The sequence below is a fragment of the Lampris incognitus genome, chromosome 2, assembly GCF_029633865.1.
Source record: "Lampris incognitus isolate fLamInc1 chromosome 2, fLamInc1.hap2, whole genome shotgun sequence".
In the NCBI taxonomy this organism is placed as follows: Eukaryota; Metazoa; Chordata; class Actinopteri; order Lampriformes; family Lampridae; genus Lampris; species Lampris incognitus.
Genome location: NC_079212.1, coordinates 121,479,105 through 121,501,483, shown reverse-complemented (window position 1 = coordinate 121,501,483; position 22,379 = coordinate 121,479,105). Strand labels below are relative to the sequence as shown.

At 42.6% G+C, this 22,379-nt stretch overlaps 1 protein-coding gene across 1 annotated transcript; it reads right to left on the bottom strand.

The window, feature by feature from the left end:
- Positions 1 to 277: 277 nt before the first annotated feature.
- Positions 278 to 12,634, bottom strand: wnt7aa (wingless-type MMTV integration site family, member 7Aa). Its single transcript, XM_056302153.1, has 4 exons — positions 12,564 to 12,634; positions 11,967 to 12,193; positions 7,773 to 8,044; positions 278 to 757 (listed from the first exon to the last, which is right to left on the bottom strand). The coding sequence occupies exons 1-4, from the start codon at positions 12,632 to 12,634 to the stop codon at positions 278 to 280; spliced, it is 1,050 nt and encodes a 349-aa protein (XP_056158128.1).
- Positions 12,635 to 22,379: the final 9,745 nt, after the last annotated feature.

The window sequence follows — 22,379 nt, the reverse complement described above, 5'->3', positions numbered from 1 at the left end:
GTCAGGAGAGGCAACTGTGCAGACTGCAGGTGACCCATGCTCAAGGCAGGACTTACTGGGATTGTTTTGATGCCACGGGTAGCACTAAGGCCACCAGCTGGAGAATCCCCCTATGTGTTTTTATTTCAGCTACAGACAGCCCTTTTACTGTATTACATTAGCAACACAAATACACATGCACAGCTGGGACCAGTGACACACATACACCCACACACACTCACGGACACATGCATCCACGTTCTAGCTGTATGTATAAATACATATCTAATAAATACTTTTACTTGCAGGTATACACCTCTGTCCTTTCACTGCAGGTATTGCATTTGACATAGCAGCACCACAGAAACTTGCAGTTGCACTGCCAAACGCGCGAGTATTGGTGAGTGTTATACCCTCGACCACAGCACATCAGGTCACAGCTATTGGGCTGCTGTGCTGTTTTGTTGCACAAGCGGCCCTGGGTTCCCATGCTGCCTGTCAGAGGGTCTGCTTCGCAGTAGTTGGGCGACCTCTCAATATAAACCAGGTCCGTGTCCATGGGCTTTCGGTAAGAGTGGGGTTTCTTGATCTTGAGGAAGGTGGGGCGCTTGTTGCGGCTAGCTCGGACTGGCTCCACTTGCACAGCCTGATTGTACTTGTCCATCAGAAAATAGCCAAGTTGACGGAAATTGGGGAGCATGGTCCAGCAGGTCCTGGTTGTGCAGGATCCTGAAACCCCATGACACTTACACTCCAGACGCATGTTCTTCTCCAGTACCTAAAAACAGGAGGAAGGGGGGCACTGGTTTAGCAGAGCTCAGCACCACAGTAACACCACCTCCAACACACTTGAATGAATTGTATAGAGATAAGCTTTTGAAGAAGAATTAATGACATCATTTCTGCTTCTTTGCTAATAGACTCAGAGAGAAGGTTGGAAAAGTTGGTTTGCAATGAAATACGTATTCCAACATAGTCCGTCTCATAAGTAGTTAAACAAGTTAAGAAAAACGAGTTTTTAGTATTTCGTTTGAGATTGCCAAAATCTCATTATAATGTCACTCTGTCGTGGGTGGCTATGTTCCAGTCTTTTAAAATGCCAAATTAGGCCCAAACACACTAATGAGAGACACATTTAAAAAGAGATTCACTTTGTGAGATCTTGCATGTCTTGTTGTGCTACAAATGATCTATGACAAAAGAGAGAAAACAACAGAACAAATTTCAACCTCTTGATCAGTACAAAAGTGAAAACTCAGAAAAGGCACGCAAGAATAACTGAAACAAATGACAAAGTCATAAATACACTCAAAAGTCGGGCTACTGCTCACAGTTTATATTTGCGGTTTTCCAAATATGGTACAAATATGATTCCAATACAGTACTTTTTTTTATTGTGCCTGTAAATTAATGCAAGATCAAGATAGGAATGATGCATCTTGGGTCTACATTGCAGATCTGTTCTCATTTAGACATACTCATGGTTGTCCCTTACAGATAAAAATTGAAAATTCATAAATAAGGTTATCTCATAAATGCTGCAGGTACATATATTTCTATGCATAGATAGATAGATAGATAGATAGATAGATAGATAGATAGATAGATAGATAGATAGATAGATAGATAGTATATATGTATATAGATTTATCTGCAATTAATATAGATGTATGTGCATATATAGATGTTAGAGAGGATATATTTAAGTCTCAGTCTTCTAATGGGTCAATTTATCAAAGCCAAAGTATCCAAGCCATACACAACTCTGCTTTTCTCATATGTCTAAAACACGTTAACTCGTCTCGGTCAAAGTCATAAATTCATAGACTTCACCACAGAGCAATGCAGTCTTTTTTTCCATTGCTCTAAATTGCACTATTACACTTGTGCGCTTACACTTGCATTACACTTGCACCCCCCCCCCCCCGCCCTCAAAAAAAAATCCCTATGAGACATGTTAAACAAAATTAATCACTATCTACGCAGAATGCAAAACTGATTTTGGCCCACACAGGGTGGTAAATTCACACGGAGGCTTGATCAACTTTTGAGTGTATTCAGATTCACTTGTCTCCAGATAGAGGCATCAATGGAGAACAGGTTGGCAGTGTTGAATGGACTTTTCAAGGTTAGAGTGGAACATTTTGGTGTGTTTGGCAAAGAAGTTTGGGTATTCTTTATCTGCCTCGGGCTGAATGACATCAGCTAACCTTCCAGCCTCCACAGTGAGTGGGAACCCTTACTGGCATTAGAGACGCCTCACCCAACTTTTTAATTATTCCACTCCCATGTGCCTTCAGACATTCTGGAGTCTGCTGGGGTAATTGTCAAAAGCCTTGGATGCATAGAGCTTACTGTGGTCATGCCCCTGAGACCTGACAAACATTTAATTCGTTGAGTTCATTGAAGTAAAGGCCCATGAAGCCTCAATTGTTGGTTTACCAGTATCCCCATAAAACACCTGATGCGCCTTTTGCATCATTGCTTATTTTTCTCAAGAAAATTGCACTGTTGGCGCCCATAACATCTCAGTAACATCATTCAAAATTAAACCTTCAAATCCTCCTACAGTCATTTGAAAAATATCAGGTTTTTTTAGGCATGAATTAAGAAATCCCCACCCCACTCTCAAGTCCCAAACAGTCTATACTTCATAAAAGAGCTCTGAACCTATTGGCACTGGCAAGAAATCTAGCCTCGCTCATCAAAACCCAGGCTTTAACTTAAGCTATGCTCATCTTACAGAAAGTACCAAGACAACTTTTAAAGTATAGTATATTTTTACAGCATAACCTATAAAAATATACTATTATATTTATCTATATTATACTTTTATACCTATCTTTAGAGAAAAGTATACAAATTTGCTGTAGTAGGGCATCCGTGTAGTGTAGCAGCCTATTCCGTTGCTTACCAACACGGGGATCTCCGGTTCGATTCCCCGTGTTACCTCCAACTTGGTTGGGCATCCCTACAGACACAAGTGGCTGTGTCTGCGGGTGGGAAGCCAGATGTGGGTATGTGTCCTGGTCGCTGCACTAGCGCCTCCTCTGGTTGGTTGGGGCGCCTGTTTGAAAGGGAGGGGGGACTGGCGGGAATAGTGTGATCCTCCCACGCGCTACATCCCCCTGGCAAAACTCCTCACTGTCAGGTGAAAAGAAGCAGCTGGCGACTCCACATGTATCAGGGGAAGCGTGTGGTAGTCTGCAGCCCTCCCCGGATTGGCAGAGGGGGTGGAGCAGCAACCAGGTTGGCTCGGAAGAGTGGGGTAATCGGCCAAGTACAATTGGGGAGAAAAAGGGGGGGGTCCAAAAAAATGACTGTAGTGTGTGAAGCATTGCGAAAAACAAATTCAGAAATATTAGGTGAAGCATTTAAAAGGGTGCAGGTGTTAGCACACAAGCATGCATCACTGTGAAACTATTAGGGTTTCCATACTGTGAACCAGTTATATGCTCTTACACATGGGCAAGAAATACACCTGGGCAAGAAATACAAATGGGGTGAAACTAGAACTGACACTACACTGTGCTGGTTAGACAAAAACAAAAAATAAAAAAATCAACCCCAGATGATGACTGATGAGGTGCCAGGCATTGTGAAGCCACTCACTCATACATGCTTTTCTTCCATACTCTGCTAGATTTTTTAAAGTTATCCTTAACTCTAAAAAGAGCCCAAATGCTCCACATTGTTACACAAAGCTGCTGCAACAAATTATACAAGTTCAATTATCATTACTGGGAGCTATATCATTTAAAATCAGAAAATAGGTGCCCAAAAGTTGGTGACAGGAAAACCCTTTCAAAGACCTCAGAAATACATTCCAAATTTCAGTCTGGGACATTTTTACCATGCTCACACTGAACGCAATGGCAATTTTTAACTAATAGAAAGAGGCGGTTATAGCACCAAATTCCCCCGCTTTGTTCCAGGCTATGGGAAATGAGCAAAATGGCCACTTTGGTCCCAGAATTTTGCTTGTTGCAAAGAGACGATACCAAGTCACCTTTAACATGGCTTCCAGAGAGCTACTCCCACTTCCTCAAGATTTGGTCAAGGTGGAGGACAAACCAGATGTTGCCATATGCTCTTCCCTGGAATTAATCATATAATACAGCCATTAATTTCCAATCTGGATCAAAATATTAAACAACACTTGTGGCAGAATGTCAACATGGCAGTTCCCAGTCAGTGCCATGTTCCCTTTGAAAATGCCAGCTCCACAATGACTGTCTGTGAAAGGTCTGCCATATATTCTGGCCCAATAACACATCAAATAATGAACTCCATATAAAAACTGGCTGCTGAAATGTGATCTCAGAAATTCAACATCGTCATCTAAAATGGCTTGGACACATCCTACGAATGACCCCAGAGCGGATCCCGAAGTGCCCCTCAAATGGACACCACCAGGAAAAAGGATATGAGGCTGACCAACGATCACCTGGCGAAGAACGGTAGAAGCTGAACTGCTGGAGATGGTTCTCTCTTGAGGCGAGGCACAACTAGTTGCTAAAGACCATGATAGATGGAGGAACACCAGCGATGTCTTATGCCCCATAGGGGGTGAAGAGCATAAGCACATAAGTGTCTTTATACATGCTCAATAATCCAGGTAAGGTCCATAAAGGCCTATAGTCCTATAAGGCCCATGAATGCTTAAAGTCCCTTCCTCACACACCATTGGCACAAATACCACCATTCATCTAATTGTTATGCGTGTTATGTTCATTTCTGTTATTGTGTAACTGTATAGTTTGTGGTAATATGTGGAGTGTCTGTTGTTGTCCATGTATGTATTGTGCTGCAGAGTTTGTGTACCAAAAACAAATTCCACCGGCCTTGGTCATGTGGCTAATAAAACAATCTAATCTAATCATCAGGAAATCACAGAAAGCTGAATTGGTTCATCTGGACACAACGTTTATTGGAGGAAACGTTTCATCACTCATCTAAGTGACCCCTTCAGTCTCAACTGACTGCAGGTATCCCCACCCTTATAAATAATATAGTGGCATGATGACCAAAAACAACGAACAGTTTCATATGCAAAGTAGTTAGTTAATGCTCACGGCAATTTGCATATGAAACCGATTGTTGTTTTTGGTCGTTATGCCTCTGTATTGTTTGTAAGAGTGGGGATACCTGCAGTCAATTGAGACTGAAGAGGTCACTTAGATGAGTGATGAAACATTTCTCTCAATAAATGCTGTGTCAAGATGAACTGATTCAACTTTCTGTCTTAAGTAAGTAAGTAAGTAAGTATAGCATTGTTACAAGGAAAGATTCTGTGCAAGCAAACTGCTTGAATATTACACTGGTAACATTTTCTTCTAGGCGTGAATCAGGCAACACCACATTTGCCATCACACCTCACTTTTCCATCACAAATCCATTTCCATCACAAATGTGTAAACATGGCTAATCTGACAGCCCGAGGCAAATCTAAACTACAGCCAAATAGATGTGCTGATGACATTGTAGCTCTGCCAGAGTATATACAGAATATAAGATATAACAGTGAAGAAACAGCAAAACAAACTCCAACCTCATTTGAACCTCCAAGTTAAACCCTATCTGGTTATTCCTAACCCTAAACCACACCTCATCCTACTTCTTGGTAATTTGAACAAACTTGTTGATTCAGACTGAAATTGGCTATATGGTTCCTTAAAGTACTTCACCAAATCAACATCAGTCACATTTTGACTGGGATTGCTCAAATGTTTTACTCTCCGTCCAACACCACCTCTGACATCAATCTATTTCTCCAACCCCAGACATAAAAATGAACCCATCAAATATCATCCAAACATCCAATTTCTAAGTTGCGTGCCTCTACCAAGGAAAGTGCTTTTTAAATTATGGCCCATATACAAGTCTTTAAACTCAGCATCAAAGTAAGTAATTGACTCTGCAAATGCCATTTGCTTCAGCCACTCATTCTAAACATAATTGAAATAGCATCCCCCCCCATTTCTCCTCAATTGCACTTGGCCAATTACCCCCACTTTTTGGAGCTGTCCCGCTCGCTGCTCCACCAGCTCCGCTGAGGGTTGCAGACTACCACACGCCTCCTCCGATACGTGGAATCGCCAGCCGCTTCTTTTCACCTGACGGTGAGGAGTTTCGCCTGGGGGACGTAGCACGTGGGAGGATCATGCTATTCCCCCGAGTTCCCCTTCCCCCCTGAACAGTCACTCCAATTAACCAGAGGAGGCGCTAGTGCAGCGAGCAGAACACATAGCCATATCAGGCTTCCCAACCGCAGACACGGCCAATTGTGTCTGTAGGGACACCTGACCAAGCTGGAGGTAACACAGGGATTCGAACAGGCGATTCCCGTGGTGGTAGGCAATGGAATAGGCCGCCACACTACCCAGACACCCCTGAAATTGCACATTTTCTCAAGACAGTTGGTCTTCAGTTTGACATTACTAATTATTGATCCATTATTAATTATTGATCCATCTTAAACATGTGATCATAAATATGTGATCCCATCACTTCTATCTTGCAGAATGGCTGTTTCTTTTCACTTTAAAGAAATATTTTTGAACTACTTATCGAACTGATTCTTGCCATGTATAACACCCTTGATAATCAATGGAAACTCTTCAAACCTACCATTTTAAACAAAGCCTATTATTCATATTATCTTTATAAAATGATGACTGGCTTGTCTAAATTTTTATCTCTTACTTCAATAATATCCACACAAAGTTTTTTTTTTTATCTAGATCTTTTTTGTGATTCAATTGCATGTTACTATGACGGTCCCTCTTTTTTAATCAGTATTACTTCTTATGGGAAATGTAGATCTGCTCCAAGAGAGGTTGGGATATAAAGTCTTCCTCACCGACTAAGATTAAAAACAGACATATGAGAAACAACCAAATGTTTGCACCAAACATGAAAATACATAACTATAAATAGCCTTCATTGTTACAACATTACAATTAACATTACATTTCAGAATTTTCATGTTTGGTTTTCATTTGCGTTTAATTTTGAAATTAAATTGGTCTACAGAAAATGGTGCAGTCCTGGAGAATGACACTTGCATGGTGAATGGGTGGGCTTACAACATACAGTGGCACCTTTCCCAAATTTATTAAGCTGATGCTACAAATAGTAAGTTATAGAAAATGTAATGACTCTTTCCACACGAATCTGGTTTGCTTCTTTTCGAAAAGGCAGGCATGGAGAAATTAGCCACTTCTTGTGGTATGGTGAAAATTTCCTTCAAGCATTTGTGTTGTTGAGCTTCAGACTCAACATGCATGCAAATGTAAATGAACTGTCGCGACATCTTGAGATTTTAAGGCTTATCCTCTACTTTCTGCTTTGCTTCTGTTTGTCAGTGGATAATGATCTAAAATCCTGTACAATCTTTGCAAAAAGGTGACCATATAACTGCAGAAAAACAACAACTGTATCATAGTTTTTATAAATCAACTATAGCATGACACAAACAAGATCAGATTCAAGATCAGATGAATGGATGAGAAGTTGAGAGAGACAAGATTGAGGTGGTTTGGACATGTACAGAGAGGAGGCATAGACTATATAGGAAAGAAGGTACTGGACCTGGAAAAACCTGGCAAAAGAAAAAGAGGAAGACCAAGGAAAAGATGGAGAGACCAGATAGAGGAAGACATGAGGAGGGTTGGACTGTGGGAGAGGAATGTGTCAGACAGAAAGCTATGGAGGGCAAACATCCACTGTGGTGACCTGAGAAACAGGGAACAAGCTGAAAGAGGAAGAAGAAGAAGAAGCATGACACAAACCTTGCGTCCTACTTCGTTGTTGTGTAAATTCATGAGAGTCCGGGCATTCTGCTTGATTTCCCGGGCATCAACAAACACTTTGGAGAAGCCCAAGCCATAGCGGATGTCTGCAGAACAGCCCCCCCACTTCCAGCCTTGCTCCTGGTTGTAGAACCCCTGTTTCTCCTTGTCACAGCCACAGCCGCTCAGGCTGCCCCGCGTGCAGGCTGCTGTGATGGCGTGAGCCACGCCAGCAGCAACGATAGCATAGGTGAATGCAGCCTCCTTACTGCCTAGGATAAAAAGGGAGACATTTTTAATCACAATTGCTGACATCAAGATCCCCTGTTTCAGGCACCGTCAAGCCTCCTTACATACCTGGCATAGCTGTTTCAAACCAAATCATAAAATGCGTGTGCCGAGCCAAGTTTTATTCATTCATCATGCTTTCTTTATACAGATAAATGTCAGGAGGAAGGCCGAGGTAAAAAGGGGGCTCTGACTCCTCTGAAGGATATATACTAAAGCAACAATAACCGCATTATGAGAAAATCTGCTGTAAAGAAGACGAAGTCGAGAGAGGCAATTGATTTCACTGTATTTTGAATAGCAGTCACAGGACCTTTGGACTTAACACCAGTCTCCGAATCAAAGTGACTCATTGCTAATCACTACATATGAGAATAGTCAATCTATTAGTCATATACTACCATGCTGTGTCTCTTTAAAGACAAGTCAGAGGGAGAGAAAATATTATATGTTTAGGCATCATTCTGGCCCTTGTCCCAGCTTCCTTCACAAGTGGAATCCATCCTGTGGAGGTGAATGTGAGAGGCATGCAGACCCTCCCTGCATGGACAGCCAAATATAGTTGATTTCCACTCCATAAATCAGACTGCTCTGGTTTAACTGTATTTTTAATTAAAATGGAGGGATTTTCTCTTACAACACACATGAGGAGAATCCAAACACTTAGAAGAGTTGGGAAAACTCCGTTAAGGTCATTAACTTTAATAGTTTATTATATCTCTGAGTACCGATGACCTATACTGCTAGTACTCTTTCACAAGACCTCAAAATGATGGATAAACAACACGATAGCCTCACAACCTGACCACCAGCAACACATACGTATATTCGCCTTTAGCCACTTCAGAAAACACTGAGCTTGGATTTCAAGCATATCAACTCATCTTCATAAATTGGGCATTGGAGGATGTCTCGTAAACACATTGTTCGAAAAATAAAATAGGCCATATTAATTATCCTACATGATATTAATACATATTGATAATAAACATGTGTGGTCCCAACTCCAAAACCACATTACAAATACTTCCTTTAAACATGGAGCAAAATGTTACATCTTCCTTGTTGGTATTGTCAGCAGGGACATCGATTAAACATGACAATGTCTGGCATCAAGAGTCTTCCACGATGATACCACTTCCTCGCCCTGGTTTAATGGACTCCTGTCCTCATAAATCATTTACATGCTTTGAACCCAGCAAACAGGAAACGAACATGGTTAGCAATGGTGTCATACTCTGAGTACACAGTTAAGGAGGATACTTGATCTGGATGTCAACATGAGGTACATTATTGCAACAGAGCCAACAAAACTTTGATTTATGTCTTTGGTCGGTTATGAGCGATACGGTCTGCTGCAACATCACAATGGATGATGACAGGCTTGTGCACAGGGCAACTTGCCCCTAGTTGTGCACAAGGTGACCTGCTGTTTCCCAACACAAACATGTTTTGCACAAATGGAATTATGAAAAATTTCAAACACGTTAGTGAAACTAAAGTCGGATTAGGCCCGAGTCATAGCACATTATACATCTATGCTGTATTCTCATATTTTATTTTATTATTTTTTGGGGGGGGGGGATTTTCACCCTTTTTCTCCCCACTTGCATCCGCCCAATTACCCTATTTTCTGAGCCATCCCAGTTGCTGCTCCACCCACTTTGCCAATCCAGGGAGGGCTGCAGACTACCACATGCCTCCTCCCATACATGTGGAGTCGCCAGCTGCTTCTTTTCACCTGACAGTGAGGAGTTTCGCCAGGGGGATGTAGCACATGGGAGAATCACACTATTCCCCCCCAGTTCCCCTTCCCCCCTGAACAGACGCCTCAGAAGGCACTAGTGCAGTGACCAGGACACATACCCACATCGGGCTTCCCACCCACAGACACAGCCAATTGTGTCTGTAGGGACGCCCAACTAAGCCGGAGGTAACACGGGGATTCAAACTGGCAATCCCCGTGTTGGTAGGCAATGGAATAGACCGCCACGCTACTATTATAGATTAAAGGCAAAACATCATTTTGCTTTTTGAGATGGGTGAACTACAGTCTTCAATGTGAACATAGAAATAAACAAGACTCATATATATACTATATATATAATCTTTGTGCATCTTGTACTACATCAAACCAAGCTGAAAATTAAGTAATCTGGTTTTAAAACGGAGATGTATTGTAAGAGCATGATAGTGGATGAGCTGAACGCATAAAGACGGTGCAGTATTAAATTCATAGGATCAAAAGCTCACATAATGGTGAGAGACATCACACCAAACACCAGGCACATGTAATACAAACCAATGATGCTGTGTTGAGAGGGAATAAAACCAATCAGACACTTGGCGTTGCTGAAGTGTCTCAAGTTAATCTTGTCAGTCAAACATCACTATCAGTCCAGCTATGAAATCTACTGAGTTGGGAGGATAGGATGCCGGACTGTTGTTCATACTGACCTTTTTGCCATACATACTCAGCCACACATCAAATCTGCTTGTTGAAGTTGTTGACCATGTGTGCAAATTATAATTAATAAAGTTGTTGAGAGGCCAGTGTCCTCAAGGCTGATGAGAAATGGGAAGGCAGTATGAACCATTTCACAAGCTGCGCAAGAAGTTAGCAGCACAACTATTAAAACCAAAAGTTGTACAAATTACCACAGATGACAAAAATAAGAGAAAGTCTGACTGTACATCTGTGATACCCCTTTTCTTTTTTTTTTTTGGAAGGCAACATTTCACCTTCACCTTCCCAAGATGAAGGCAAACAATTCTGGCTCAGACTAAATGTGAACATCTCAACAAAAAAAAAAAAACTTGGAAGGATAATCAAATTCTCTTTACAGTAAGATCCATAGTACATTTATCGGAGGGACTGCGTCTCCATGGTCCATTCATACGAGTCTCCATCAAGCCTTAATTAACAGTCCAACATCCCAAACTCAGATGCATCGACTCACTCACAAGTTCAGTGATGCAAAGGCATTTCTTTAAACATCAGAGTTACTAAGGAATCCAAATCATATAAACGATTATATTTAAACACAGCCATTCTCAATGATCTTACTGTCCAGTTAATTCATGTATGAAACTTTAACTGCATCACTTGCAGGGTAGATAGCAAAGTGTAACATAGCCAGTGGTTTAAGGGATCAAGGAAATGTGCAGTGCTACGTACGTGAACAAAAAGTTAGCAGACTTTTGCTGCAGTGTAAAAGAAGAGATCTAACTTCCGATTTCCATTCATTCTTGTTACACCTTAGTGCAAAGAAACAGTAATGCATGAGCTTTGAAATAGGACCATTTCGAGGGTTTCAATGCTGCAAAAGTCAGGTGGGAAAAAAAGATTAAGGCTAAATGAAAAAAAAAGTGTTACAGCAATCGTGTGTACCCTGCTTAGTCTGAATTGAAAATCAAAGTGCAAAAAACTGATGAATATCCAGCACTTTGGAAAACATTCGATGGAGGGGGGGTTTGCCATGTCTATTTTTGCAGCATTTATCCTGAATCACAATTACCAGAAGAGATTTGCAGTAATGCTTTCTGCATCTCTGAATTGTTTGAATGTCTACTGTTTTTGAAACATTGTCGGGCTTAAAATAAGAGCGTCTTATTGTACATTTTCTTTGGGTTACCTCATTGCAATTTTGTGAATATTTTACTGAAGATATGAGGGGATGGAGCCTTAAGAATTATCAAATGGAAACGTTGATAATATTGTGATACTATCTGGAAAATTGTGATCGGTATATATCGTATCGGCGCCAAAATATCGCGGTGCTAGTATCGGATCGGGAGGGACGTGCTCGCACTAGCACGAGCACCTTCACTATTACTCTGGCTAGCAACCAAACAGGTGCCCGCTGCTGACGTTCATCTGCTCATAGGAAACGAAATGCAACGTACCCACTTTCAGTTCTTTTCCAAAGACCGTTCTCTCGCCGAGAGCGGAGCAGTTCCACCGTCCGTTCCTGAATTGAAATTGACACTCGTTAATCCCCATCTGAGCCCCCTCTCCGATGACTATGATAGCGTCTGGTCGACTTTGACAGATAATCCTTTGACGCGGGGCCAAACCAGGAATTTTGTTACATATTATGCTTGCTCCCAATGCAACGACGGAGGACAAACCCCTGTAATGAGGAAAAACAATATATGTGTAATATATATAAATAGATAATACAGGTCCGTGTACATGCTAATCATTTAACCCTATGCAGATAAAACATACATAAACCTAGTATGCAGATCGCTTCAGTCATATTAAATTTTTTTTTTGCATTTAAGTTATTTAGGTTTACCTTTAAAGGTCAAGCGTCACCTCACCTCTCGACATCAATAATTGAAAATGTTCCTGAAAATCAACTCTCAGATAACTTTTCTTCTCGGAGCACACTAAACCCTATCTTGTTGAGTTATGCCTGACATGACTGGACTGTCAAGACAAGGCATGAAAAAAATGTTGAGATAGTCTGTGTATAAAGGCTAATGCGGACAACTCACCCGAATTTCAAATATACAATTCCAAGAGAGAGGAAGAAATGGAAAATCCACCGACGTGTTTTTCTACTCATGGTGCTAAAACCAGTTTGTGATCCGTTGCAACTTGGTTGGATTTTTTTTATGAAGTCTTCAGTTCGATGCGCTCGCAGGAGCTCCAGGTGTGTTGAACAACAGATTTAAATAGATCCTCGGGACAAAGGGAAGTCACTGTAGAAACTCGTCCTGATATCATTTGGTTTGTTTGGGTTGTTGGTTTATGTGGCATTGGATTGCTGGTGTCAGGTAAACTGTCTCGGCTCCTCTGATGATCCCCGCTCCCCGTGTCTACCTTTTCTTTTCAGGGCGTGTTCACAGAACCGCCTCACACACACACACGCGCACACACACACGCACACACCACTCAGCCCATCAGGTAGAGGCGTAACTGATCCTCAACGGTAAGCCCGTGCGCGACCTGCGTGAAAATGAAGGTAGCTCTAATATGAAAGAACAATAATCTTAACCATTGTTAGGGCTTTCGGATAATTCAGATGCATCCACTTGTTGCGTCGCATGTTATTCTAACCCACACCGTTCCTCTTACACTAGCCAACGAAAACCGCATCGTCCATGTGAGTTGTGCAAGTGCGTCCTGCCTCCTGCCACGGACCGGTAGCGCTCTTCGTAAACCACTACCGGCAGTTTTTATTTATTTTCTTACTCTAAATGCCCCTCCCTCCCTCCCTGGACAAGTCAATTCACTTTATTTACGCTCCCCTTGCCTCCGTCAGGAACTAATGCTGTATGCGGCAACACCATCAGCAGGCTGCGTTCACACCTCATTCTTGTCTCCGGGAAAATTACAAGTGCCACGTCTATGAGATTTATCTCGTGTTCTGTACAAAAGCGGAATCCTGCAGACAACAGGCATAGCGTTCAATTGCTGCGTGTAATCTGACTGCTGTGCCAGTAAATGCAACATGCCAGTGTGTTGGCTTTCTTGTGCAGTGGAGGCATGCGCTGCCGAGACGTTGCTATTCCACCATCTGCTGGCACGACGGCGTAACTACAAGATTTTCTTTGTGGTTCTGCATAGATGGTCCCGTTTGTATTTACTCAACCAATCGTATTACAGCAATTAATTATGTAAGGCGTGTCAACTCTGACATAATAAAGTGCCGATTGGTTGACTAACGCGCAGGGTTACAGTGAAAATCTACAGGACATGGGTGTACTTAAGGACTGGGTTGAGGAAACATTGGTGCGCTGATACCTTGAACTTGTTCATTAACAACGAATGCACTGATATACAACAGAGTAGATTCAATCAATCAATAAAAAATATAGCACACTTTTTAGATTACAATGCAATGGAAAAGCAAAGATGTAAAGCAAAGATAAAAACCACAACAAAAGAAAAAAAATTAAGAGTGAAGATACAACAGAATGTTTGTTATTCGTCCGTCGCAGGGACGAGGACCATCCAGTCATCCTGTGATGGACGACAGATGAGTTGCGCGATGATTAAAGTAAGGAAGACTTGCGCATCATCAACCCCACTCTCTCGTCCGACACCACCTACTACCAGTGGCAACTGGCAAGACTAGCGAGACGACTGGCACTGGAGACGGATGCAGATTTTTCCTCAAGGTTTCTCCCCGAAGCCTTTCCCGTAGTAAACCCGCAAGGCAGCGGAGGTTTTCAATCAGTTTTCCTTCTCCTAGATGAACTGCCTGACCAGGCTAACGAGCTTCATCTACCTGGGTTTAAAATCAAGAGTTGTCCTTCTCCTAGGTTGGCTGCCAACCAAGGCTAACGAGTCCAGTCGACCCACCCGATTATACCGCCGGGAACCCGGTTGACCCCGCAGCAGACTTTGTGAAAACAGGAGGTACCACGAGAAGGTGCTGCTGCGGACACATGTGCGTAGGAGCGGCCATATGCTGTGGTCCAGATGGACCCGTGGCGATCACTACACCAGGAAGCGAGAGGCCACCGCACAGCTTCGCATTCCATTTGGCTAGTAGGACATCTGGCCCAATACTCGCCACCTCCCTACAACAGAATACTAGATCACAATGACATGAATCAAAACTAAAATTTATTAAGTTGGTTTAAACAGAAGCCATAATTGATAAACCGCAGATTCGCAGCTAATAAACAATAGAAGGGGTTAATTTTAGTGAAAGCATAAGTAAAAAGACATGTTTTGAGTAAATGCTTAAAGTTGCTGATGATGTGGCTGCTCTCAGCTCGGATGGGACTTTTCCACAGCGTAGGACCACGTGCAAACACCGCCGCTTCACCGTACGTCTTGTATACCTGGACTAGTTAGGACTATATGATGCTGTCGTCATAACTTTACGGATATAAGCAAAAGTACACGGCAGGAGGTTGGGACAAAAAAAAAAAACATTTCCATGAAGAAATACAACATACTACTTCTGGCATTTTCTTCATTGGAGGATCAAACCTCTAAAATTAAACCCCAACAAGCAACTTTAAATTTCTCACTGAATGCAACAATTGAACAATGGCAGGGACACCTAATATGTAATAATTTGATCACAAGAAAATAGTGACATCACTACATTTTCTGCAAGGTTTTGTAAAATGTAGCGAATCCAAAATTTACGTTTTGCTTTCCATATTGCAAGTAATCGAATAAACATATCAAAACTAACTAATATACAGTCCCTGCTGTTAGCTAAGCAATCAGCAATTTCTCCTATATTTTGTGTCTTTATTGATCAATTACCCTCTGAAATATTTTACCACTGACACTGGAAAGAAAAAAAATGTAATTTCATATCCTCTTAAGGCTGTGGAGTTTTACAAATTAGCCTTATAGCTCAACTAGTATTAGTTTAATACATCCATCAACAGGCAACAGCAGTTTTCAAAAGTCATGAGCACATCCAGATATAGTCTTTGGCACAAGTACTACCAATGTCAAGAAGAACTTGATTTGGTTGTTACACTGACAAACAACCCTTTGCCCTCACAAAAATATTAAAAAAAAAAAACTGGCAAAATAATTTTACCCTTTCAGGAGACCTCCCCGTGTCCCACATGTGCAACTGCTGTGTTGACAAGAGAGGATACACTGCTCCTCAGGGAAGGCAATAGATTGTATAGTTACCTTCTAAACAGGGCAAAATCACTACCCTACAACTATACAATCTACTACCTCACACTGAATGAACAACTTGAGTAAACCATGCTTGACTTGATGTTGGGGGTAAAAAGTGGCATCTTGACCCATTAGTGTGGTAATATCAGCAAGCTGGACTTCAGATACAGAGCAGGGAGGACTCAGATGTGTTATTGACACTTTGGGAAAGACAGTAGGTTGAATAGTTATCTCCCAGTGTGGGTATGACCCTAAAACTATACAACCTACTACCTCATCCCACAGTTCAGATAAAGTCAGTCTCTGTGGTCGGAGGACAAAAAAATTTGTGGTGGACAAATCCCTTGGTGAGGTCTGGTTTACCGCTTACTCCAGCAGATGTCTGTCATACTGAAAAGCAAAAACAAAAGAACGATTTAGCTGGCTTAGCTCAATAAAAATCATTACCATTGAGTGAAGGTTTTACATAAAAGAGTTGTTGTTGTTGATGAATTCTGATGTTCATTCAATCGTTACACTTCAACTTTGTCTGCAGTTCATACATTGATCAGCCAAAACATTAAAACCACTGACAGGTGACGTGAACAACATTATTTTGTTACAATGGCACCTGCCAAGGGGTGGGATATATTATTCAGCAAGTGAACAGTCAGGTCTTGAAGTTGATGTGTTGGAGGCAGGAAAAATGGGCAAGTGTAAGGAGCTAAGTGACTGTGACAAGGGCCAAATTGTGATGGCTAGATGACTGGGTCAAAGCATCTCCAAAACAGGTCTTGTGGGGTGTGCCCAGTATGCAGTGGTCAATATCTACCAAAAGTGGTCCAAAGAAGGACAAGTGGTGAACCAGCGACAGGGTCAGGGGCGCCCAAGGCTCACTGATGTGCGTGGGGAGCGAAGGCTAGCCCGTCTGATCCGATCCCACAGAAGAGCTACTGTAGCTCAAATTGCTGAAAAAGTTAATGATGGCTATAATAGACAGGTGTCAGAACACACAGTGCATCTCATCATCATCACCATCAGTTCCGTAACCTAAGGAGGTTATAGGAGCACAGCTGATGCCTCAACAGGTTGAGTCATCATTCTGTTTCAGTAGGGGGAGTACCTGGTGGTCCCTATCTCCTCTCCAAGTATGGATGGCCGTTGGTTCACAGAGGAACTCATCTGCCCTTTGACAGGTTTTGTTTTTAGTCCTGCTGGGTGTCCACACCCTCCTCACAACAACCGAAGGGTTGAAGTGGGGGTGCCGGTTTAGTCGCTGACGACCCAACAGCTGCAGTTTTAACGTCATACCTAGGACATCTCAGCTTGCTGCATATGGGGCTGCATAGCCACAGATTGGTCAAAGTGCCCATGATGACCTCTGTCCACCATTGAAAGCACCTACAGTGCATCTGGAAAGTATTCACACCCCTTCACTTTCCCCAGATTTTGTCATGTTACAGCCTTATTCCAAAATGGATTAAATTCCTTTTTTCCCCCATCAATCTACACACAATACCCCATAATGACAAAGTGAAAAAGGTTTTGTAGAAATTTTTTCAAATGTATTAAAAATAAAAAAACTGAAATATTGCATGTACATAAGTATTCACACCCTTTGCTATGACACTCAAAATTGAGCTCAAGTTCATTCTGTTTCTACTGATCATCCTTGAGATGTTTCTACATCTTGATTGGAGTCCACCCGTAGTAAATTCAATTGATTGGACATGATTTGGAAAGACACACACCTGTCTATATAAGGTCGCACTGTTGACAGTGCATGTCAGAGCAGAAACCAAGCCATGAAGTCAAAGGAATTGTCTGTGGACCTCCAAGACAGGATTGTATCGAGGCACAGATCTGGGGAAGGGTACAAAAACATTTCTACAGCTTTGAAGGTCCAGAAGAGCCCAGTGGTCTCCATCATTCATAAATGGAAGAAGTTTGGATCCACCAGGACTCTTCCTAGAGCTGGCCGCCCAGCCAAACTGAGCAATCGGGGGAGAAGGGCCTTGGTCAGAGAGGCGACCAAGGACCCGCTGGTCACTCTGACAGAGCTCCAGCGTTCCTCTGTGGAGATGGGAGAATCTTCCAGAAGGACAACTATCTCTGCAGCACTCCACCAATCAGGCCTTTATGGTAGAGTGGCTAGATGGAAGCCTCTGCTCAGTAAAAGGCACATAACCGCCTGCTTGGAGTTTGCCAGAAAGCACCTAAAGGACTCTCAGACCATGGCAAACAAGATTCTCTGGTCTGATGATACCAAGATTGAACTCTTTGGCCTGAATGCCAAACGTCATGTCTCGGGGAAACCAGGCACCTCTCATCATCTTGCTAATACCATCCCTACAGTGAAGCATGGTGGTGGCAGCGTCATGCTGTGGGGATGTTTTTCAGCGGCAGGAGCTGGGAGACTAGTCAGGATCGAGGGAAAGATGAATGGAGCAAAGTACAGAGAGATCCTTGATGAAAACCTGCTCCAGAGCGCTCAGGACCTCAGACTGGGGCGAAGGTTTACCTTTCAACACGACAACGACCCTAAGCACACAGCCAAGACAACAAAGGAGTGGCTTTGGGACAAGTCTGTGAATGTCCTTGAGTAGCCCAGCCAGAACCCAGACTTGAACCCCATTGAACATCTCTGGAAAGACCTGAAAATAGCTGTGCAGCGACACTCCCCATCTAACCTTACAGAGCTCGAGAGGATCTGCAGAGAAGAATGAGAGAAATAGCCCAAATATAGGTGTGCCAAGCTTGTAGCTTCATACCCAAGAAGACTTGAGGTTGTAATCACTGCCAGGGGTGCCTCAACCAAGTACTGAGTAAAGGGTGTGAATATTTATGTACATGCAATATTTCAGTTTTTAATTTTTAATACATTTGCAAAAATTTCTACAAAACCTTTTTTGCTTTGTCATTATGGGGTATTGTATGTAGATTGATGAGGAAAAAAATAATTTAATCCACTTTGTTATAAGGCTGTAACATAACAAAATGTGGTGAAAGTGAAGGGGTGTGAATACTTTCCGGATGCACTGTACATTGGGCACGTAAGTGTCAGAACTACTAGACCATGGAGCAATGTAAGAAGGAGGCCTGGTCTGATGAATAGTGTTGTCTTTTACATCATGTGGACAAACAGGTGTGTGTGCATTGTTTACCTGGGAAAGAGATGGTACCAAGATGCACTATGGGAAGAAAGCAAGCCGGCAGTGGGAGTGTCAAGTCAACTGTATTTGTATAGTCCAATATCACAAATGACAAATTTGCATCAGTGGGCTTTACAGCAATCCAACATCCTGTCCTTAGATCCTCGCATAAGTTAAAAAATAACTCCCTAAAAAACCTTTAACAGGGAGGAAAAAAATAGGAAGAAACTTCAGGGAGAGCAACAGAAGAGGGATCTCGCTCTCTCCCAAGATGGACAGATGTGCAATGGATGTTGTGTGTACACAATTTAGAGAATAAGTCCCGACATTGAAAGAGGACAACAGGATCATAATGGAATTATAACATGAAGAATATAATGAAGAAGATACCAGGCAGTGCCCAGATGTCACCGGAAAAGCCCAGGACCTGAGCCACGTGACCACCATCACCATGTAGACCTGGCAGAAGGACAGACTACACATTAGGGCTGCACAATTATGGCCAAAATGATAATCACGATTATTTATCACCATTATTCATTGATTTTAGGGAAAAATATTTTTATTGAACTTTCACATTTAAATAAACAGAGCACTGATTTAACTTCCATGTTGTGCTACATTCCTGCTTATTGGGCGTCCAGGTAGCATAGTGGTCTATTCCGTTGCCTACCAGCACACAATTGGCTGTGTCTGTGGGTGGGAAGCCGGATGTGGGTATGTGTCCTGATCACTGCATTAGTGCCTTCTCTGGTCGGTCGGGGCGCCTGTTGGGGGGGGGGGGGTAGCGTGATCCTCCCAAGCGCTATGTCTCTCTGGTGAAACTCCTCACTGTCAGGTGAAAAGAAGCAGCTGGCGTCTCCACATGCATCACAGGAGGCATGTGGTAGTCTGCAGCCCTCCCCGGATTGGCAGAGGAGGTGGAGGGCTCGGAAAATAGGGTAATTGGCCAAGTGCAATTGGGGAGAAAAACAGGGAAGGGAAAAAAAGCTACAAAAAAAAAATCCTGCTTATTAACAAATCTTTGCATCAAAATAAGACAAGGTTCTTCTTCACCCAAATTCAGTGCATCTCTTAGAAGCAAAATATAAATAAAATTGTACCCAAAATATAGGCTAACAAAAAATAAATATGCTATCACATAATGCAACTAAATGAAAACAACTCAGGCCTATGCAGAAAAGGCAATAATACAGTGTTTACAGGTTTTTGGAAAGAAAAGATGAGCCTGTCAACATTTTCTGGCTTGAGAGACAAAATGAAGGCAGGTCATTACATTTCCCCCAGTGCTAAAGACCCTCTCTGAAGGGGAAATTTTGGCTGGAATGCACAAGTACTTTTTTGCCAGTTTTGAGAGTCATGGGTATAGAGTCTCTGGTGTTCCCTCCACCAGTCCAGCAGGTCCTCCTCACCATCAAGGATGCCTAATTGTAGGTAAGACTGTAGCTCAGAGGCTATAGCTTGTTGTTCCTTATGGAGTCTTGGTGTGGGTCCCTCAGCAGTCTTGAAGAAGCCCTCCAAGGTCTACTTTTTCTTTGAAGTGGGTGCATCCTCAGCAGTCATAATGTGGGGGTCAGTTGGGCCCATCTCCTTGAAAAGACTATGGTAAATAAAATATGAATACTAAATTCAATCTAATGAAACATATTTAACATCCATATCCAGAAAGTAGAAAATAGCATATCGCAGCACTTGATTTCAAAGCACATTTTAATACACTTCCATTTCATTCATTCGTTCATTCATCTTCAGCCACTTCTCCGGGGTCGAGTCACGGTGGCAGCAAGCAAGCTATGTCCCTCTCCCCAGCAACGCCCTCCAGCTCCTCCTGGGGGATCCCAAGGCGTTCCCAGGCCAGATTGGACATTTAGTCCCTCCAGCGAGTTCTGGGTCTACCCTGGGGTCTTCTCCCAGTTGGCCGTGCCCGGTAAACCTCCAAAGCAAGGCACCCAGGAGGCATCCTAATCAGATGCCCGAACCACCTCAACTGGCTCCTTTCGATGCGAAAGAGCAGCAGCTATACTTCGAGCTCCCTCTGGATGTTCGAGCTCCTCACCCTAAGGCTGAGCCAAGACACCCTATGGAGGAAACTCATTTCAGCCACTTGTATCCACGATCTCACCCTTTCGGTCACTACCCAAAGCTCGTGACCACAAGTGAGGGTTGGAATGAAGATTGACTGGTAAATTGGGAGCTTTGCCTTCTGGCTCAGCTAGCTCCCTCTTCACCACAATGGTCTGGTACAACGTCTGCATTACTGTTGATGCTGCACCAATCCGCCTGTGAATCTCCCACTCCATCCTACCCTCACTCATGAACAAGACCCCGAGATACTTGAACTCCTTCACTTGAGGCAACAACTCCTCCCCATCATCATTTCATTCATTTATAATAAATTCTGTATCTGTATGTAATCACAATAATTACTACTACCATGCCTGCAGGCATAGTCCTTGCCATCTCAGAAGTCAGTCTGGCTTGGATTAGAGCAACATTGTCCTCACTGATTTATCTCAGCTTGAACCATGGATCAAGAGCAGAGGTCATGTCAAACAGTTGTTATGTCACAGGATCCTTGCATTTTTCATCCATGTCTTGATGGGGCATGTTAGATCTGGATCATCATCCTTCACTTTCTGGACCGAGGCACTGAAAAGGTCGAGGACTGGCTTTACAAAGGAAACGTTGACATACTTTTCATTGGAAAAGGTATCAGTAAACTCAGTCAGAGGGCAGAGGTATTTGTTGATGGCCTCCAGGACATCAGTGTCCTGCCATGTGGGGATGAGGTGTTGGGCCTTTCTGTCAGTGGACAGGACATGAGCAATGGCCTTCTGCTGCTCCAGGACTCTTTCTATCATGGCCTGCCTCGATCCCCACCTTGTGGGGCATTCCGTCTTCAGTGCATGCTCTGGCCCCTTTGTGCCTCTGCAAGCTCCTTCCAGCTGTAGGAGAAACTGCTCACCAGCTTTTTGCAAAGATCCACTGCACGGTCAATCCGAGGATCTGTCATTGCATTCTCTAAAATAGAACATGAGATATTCATATGTAAAATTAAAGCACAGAATAAAACCTTATCTGCTTCAATACACATTTGATAAATAATCCTCATCATATTATTGATATATTACTATTGTTATTAACAAAGTATTCACTCACATATTAACACAGTCAGCACAGATACATACAATTAATCTTCACAGATTACACAAAAATTTCAATTAATTACACGCACTTTTTTCTTTTTGAATATATCCTACTACTCACCTACTGCTAGATGGAGCCTGTGGCCAAAGCACTGGCACCTCGGCCATTTATTCAGAGAAGCTGCCTTCACAACATTTGAGCCATTGTCTGTTGTAATGCAGACAATTCTCTCCTCCTGCAAGCTCCAAGAGGCCATTGCTTCTCTCGGTCCCTGGACGATTGATTCTCCTGTGTAGTCTTGTGGGAAAAATTACATTTGCAAGCATTGACAATTCATTTTAAAATCACTGTAATGAACTGTCAGGCTCAAGTATGGCTCCATTGTTCTGCTTGACCATAGGTCAGTGGTAGTCGCAAAGTACTCGA